General features: G+C 40.3%; 1 protein-coding gene across 1 annotated transcript; it reads left to right on the forward strand.

Annotated features, from left to right (window-relative positions):
- Positions 1-1,091: 1,091 nt before the first annotated feature.
- LOC114573999 (GRIP and coiled-coil domain-containing protein 2-like) lies at positions 1,092-2,832 on the forward strand. The gene has a single exon (XM_028606274.1). The coding sequence runs from the start codon at positions 1,099-1,101 to the stop codon at positions 2,509-2,511; it is 1,413 nt and encodes a 470-aa protein (XP_028462075.1). The 5' UTR covers positions 1,092-1,098; the 3' UTR covers positions 2,512-2,832.
- Positions 2,833-5,118: the final 2,286 nt, after the last annotated feature.

The raw sequence follows: 5,118 nt of genomic DNA on the forward strand, positions 1-5,118 counted from the left end.
GTTATTCCCCCAAGAGTAAGCATTTAGGGCGACAGTGGTGAGGAAAAACTCCCTTAACCAAGGCATTGTCTCGGTTTCTTCCCCATTGCCATATAATCCTGTTATGTCCTTCCTCCTGTCAACAATATCTTTTTCTTCCTCCACTCCTGACCCCACATATTTAAAACAAAGTCAAATGCATAAATCTCCATCTATAGCATCGATCATATCAGCATCTATACAGTTGTTAGAGGGATTGAAATTATACTATGGATATTAATACATATTTGAAGTTTTGTTGTTGTTTGCAGTTCAATGTATTAAATATTAGCAAATTAAAAAACTAATCCAATACAATATCAACTGATGTTTGTTTTTTGAATGGCATTCTATAGTTCCACCCTGAACTATAGAAAACAGGCTTTTATTTTGAAAAATACAATTCTTGCAAAGAACTTTAGAAAATGGAAAACAAGGGGCTTAGCGTGAGCGGCTACAGGCCACAGCTGGACCATATTGGTTTACAGACCTATTTTACCCATAATGCAACTTAGTTCATTGTTACCAAGGCAACAGCTGTTTACAGAATTATGTTTCCCATTATGCAACTCAGTTCCTTGTCACCATTGCAACAGGTTGCATCATAGAAACAGAATGCCGTGATGTCACATCCTGTGCATGTGCCTTTCATATCAACATTCTAAGTGACACATTCTACCTTTATCAGGATCAAAGTGATCTGTCAGAAGGTTGGTTGACAGGCGATCTCTCACTGAGTATTAACAATCTCATCACGGTTTTACTGTGCTACTGCGTCGATTATCATTTCTTCAACACCGACAATACAGTTTGCTTCTATATTTCTGTGCTAAACAGAGAAGTATTTTTCATCAACAACCTTTAAGAGAGCAGAACACAAGTTGCAACCAAAACATGGTCCTTCCTCTGGAGTCCTTGGAGAACGAGACCATGGCCCTCCGCCAGGAACCGACAGTTATGGGTAGCAACCAGGATGAAATGAGGGTGAGCCTACAGGCCATCACCCAACAGCTGAAGACCCTGCGCCACCAAATTCACAAGCGCCAGAGACAGTTCAACGGCTGGGAAAATTTGGAGGAAATGTTCACTGCAGGGAAGACAGAGGAAACCGCTGCAAAGAAGAAATGTGACTACCTTCTAAAAGAAGTGAGGGAGCTCAGCGACAAGGTCCAAAATTACAGCATTATTGAGGCTTTGTGTAAAGAAACCAAAGCTTCAAATGTGGCGATGGACCTGCAGCGTCAAACTCTGCAACAAACAGTCAGTGAGCTCAAAACAAGGCTCAACAACTTTGAGGAAGTCAAAGAAGAATATGAGGCCGTGAGGCAAGAGCACGATGAGCTGCAGAGTGAGATTCGCTACCTGCAGGATGAACTCCAAAATGAGACTAGTGTGGACATAATGTGTGCTGCATTAAAACGGCAGACAGAGGCGATGAGCCAGCAAAATGCCGCCCTGCAAAGACAACTCCTGGAGCTCAAGGAGAGGCATCAGCAATCCTACAACGATGCAAAAGCAGAGAAAGAGGCGATTAGCCAGCAGAATGATGCTTTGCGACATCAGATTCAGGAGATGCATGAAGAGATCGAGAATGATAACGATTTGGAGGAAGAGATCGAGGCCGTGAAGGCATTAAATCAACACATGAGCTGTGAAAACGCTGCCTTGCTGCAGGAACTCCAGGCTCTCAAAAATAAATCGAACAATTTAAACATCTGGCGTGACATGTACAAGGAAACATTGGACCGCATGGACATTTTGAAGAAGGACAATGACAATTTGAATCAGCAAATCCAAGTCGTAAACGACCAGCTCAGGATTAAAAGACATTTAAAGGACAATTACGTAGAACTGGAAGCTGAAGAGAAGGTTCTGCAGGCACAAAACCGAGCCCTGGGTAAAACCCATTCTGATGTTTTTAAGAAGCTTCTGAATGAAGAAGACTGGAAGCACAAATACGACGTTCTGAAACAACAGACAGACGCCTTGACGCTCCAGAACAACAAAGCCACGGAGGAAATCCAAAATTTCCATGAAAACCTCAGTGTTTTGAATGCTTTAAAGGCAAATTATAAATCACTGAAGGCAGAGAAAAAAGTTCTCACAAACCAGAACAACACTCTGCAGAAAGAACTTCAGAAGCTGGAGAAAAAGTTCTCCAAAGAAGAAACTCTGGAGGAAAGAACCAACGCGTTGAAGTCAGAGAACGAAGCTGTGAGCCAAGAGAACAGCGCTCTGCAGCTTAAAGTTCAGGAGCTCGGTGACACACTCCGAGGTGAGAGCGTTTGGGCCAACACATACAACTCCCTGAAAGTGGAAAAGAATACCTTGAACCGGCTGAATAAAAACCTTCATAAAGAACTAGAGAAGGTTACTAAAAAGGCGGACAAAGAAAAAGCTCTGGAGGGGAAGTGTACGGCGATGAGGTTGAAGACAGAGAACAACCGCAGACAACACGACTCCCTGACAGAACAAATCAGCACCCAGATGTGATACTGTGGTGTCATATTTTAGCATGGAGTCCCCCGTACCAAACACACTTTCTTAATTTGGCAAATATTCCTAAAACTTTCATTAATCCATGCAGTGATTGCATGGATTTACTCCAAGTCCTCTGGTTCCCTCCCACACCAAAAAAGGTTCCTAAAGTGGCCTCCATTCCTAAAAAGTTTATCAATTCCTGCAGTGACTGCATGAGTTTACACCCAGTTTCCTCCCTCAACAATTTTCTTAATTTGGCAAATACTCCATGCAGTGATTGCATGTCCAAGTCCATTGGTCAATTCAATTCCTGCAGTGACTGCATAGGTTTACACCCCATTTGTCCCCTCAACAATCTTCTTAATTTGGCCATTTATTACAATAAAAAAAAAATTTAAAAATCAATATACAGTTGTTTTAAGTGTCATGTGTAAATATAAATTAAGTTTCTTAAGTTTTGATCTGTCTCTCCTTATGTACTGTCAGAGGTCGACTTTAACAGCTCAGAAACACACTTTGCATTGTTTTATCATCTTCATACTTTGTGACTGTCTTCTGTTTTCAAGTCCTGATCTGTAAAACTTTAAATAAAAGTTAAATGAATACATAATAAGTCTAATTGCATTAATGTAATAACATTAACGGTTGGGGGTAATTGGGGTTTTACGATGGTCTGTTTTTAAGAAGGTCAGAAGAAAATAGACCTAACCACAACCAAAGGCTGTTTTCTCAAAATGTTTTGTTTCTCATAATCATATGAGCGAGAATGTATGTATATGAATGTATGTATATGATGCTGCTAGCCTGGTTGACACCAGACCCTCCTCAGTTGTAGCTGAGAGTCGGTCTGGACAATTTTCATTCACAGCCCATTTCCAAAGGGGCGTCACCAACGGACGCCGCTCAAATGCCTCTGGGCGCTGATAGTCCTTCAACCAATCAGATCAACGATCTGGGTGACGTAGCAGCGACAGCAGCATCAACGGGTTACTGCGCTTCGGTGGCAGTCATGTTGAAGGTAAACAAAAAGCTGCTTGTCGTCGCTGCGCTATCGTCATCGTGTAAAGCCCGCCTCAACTGTGGTGATTGATTGATTTGGAAAAATTGGAAATGGGCTTGAATGGGCTCTTGGCCAGACTGAGTTGCAGAGCAGAGCTCAAATTTGTTGGAAGTTCTTCAGGGTTTTCCCAGGCTAATATGTCGCTATATTCCAGGTTTTTACAGAGGGGTTTGTTGTTATATCATCCAAAGCTTGATTTATATAACATTTTATTCCTAAAAACATGGCAAAAAAAGGTTTTGTTTTTTTCCATGGCCTGTGTTAGTATTTTCTGATTCATGGAGTGATAAAAAGAGATATCCAAAATGACCTAAAAACCTTTGACTAATGGGTCAACAACATAAGAATTCATCCAATGTTCACATTGCTGTTTTTGAAATGTATGCAAATTATCGCATATTTAATTAGATAATGCTTAATGTGCATATTAAAGAATACAATTTCAAAAAACTTGTAATAATAAAAATTTTATTAACGCAAGTAATCAACTGGGAAAGTTGAATGGTGATAAGTATTATCTTTACCCTATTCTTGTGTAGTGCCTTGCCTTATGGAGTCTCCAAAAAACCTGACAGTAATGTAAAATAGTGCAGGTCATATAGACAAGAGAGTGGTAGTATTAATCTTCTCAATTAATGGTCAACAAAAAAGCAAATACATATTTTTTTCAAATTTCCAAAATGTTCCTTCAAGCCGTCTGTTATCAGAAATTGCATTTATTAGGAGTGAGTCCACACAAATCACAAAAAGCACAATTCATTGTTTACATCAAATGGGATCTACCATGTAGATGAATCAATGGGTCCCAGATTTGCAATATTACTCTCTTGAGATTTATGCCTTCCTCACAATGCAATAAGGGGGGAAAAGAATAATTTATTTAAAATCAGCAGAAGCATGTATTTAAAAAAAAGTGTTCCTGTTACAGGTTTAAGTGGTACTTTGTGGTACTTTGTACTGAAAAATAGTCCCTCTAAAAAAACTAAGGTCACTGTTTCTGGAAAAAAAGAGATGCAGCAAGGCTTTTTCTAAAAGGTTTTATTTCTCCCCTTGTCTCACCACATTCAGGTCAGTGCAGCCAAGTACTATGGTACAGCCATTGTTACATAGGTATAAGATATCTTGATCTGTTACCCATACTTACATTTTCTTTCTTACCAGCCTTTTGCATGTAGACACACTTTCAGTTCCCTCCATTCTTCTGGAAAGTATGTATCTAAATTGCAGTTTCCATTTTGCCAACCTCATTGTGGTTTACCTGCTTTCATTTAATATCAAACAGGCCATGCCTTATTGTCTCTATAGACAGAGCAAGCAGACTGTAGAGACAGTGTGCAAACACATCTTGATGTAAAACGGGCCATGGTGGTGGGTTTTTTTGCTTAGATGTGAACTAGCAAATCATGTTCCGCAAGGTGAGGATGATAAACCAATCAGACCTGACGGAGGTGGCAGAATGTAGGACAAGTGGTGAATCTGTTAAGTGTGCTACTGCTGCTCTTGCTTCAGTCAGTCACAACTGCTGAGGAGGAGAAGCCGGATCAGTGAAGAAGACGAAG

This window comes from Perca flavescens, chromosome 19, assembly GCF_004354835.1.
Source record: "Perca flavescens isolate YP-PL-M2 chromosome 19, PFLA_1.0, whole genome shotgun sequence".
NCBI classification, from domain to species: Eukaryota; Metazoa; Chordata; class Actinopteri; order Perciformes; family Percidae; genus Perca; species Perca flavescens.

Coding starts and splice junctions, on each gene's coding strand:
- LOC114573999 (XM_028606274.1), top strand. CDS start 1,099: ATGTTCACTGCAGGGAAGACAGAGGAAACCGCTGCAAAGAAGAAATGT.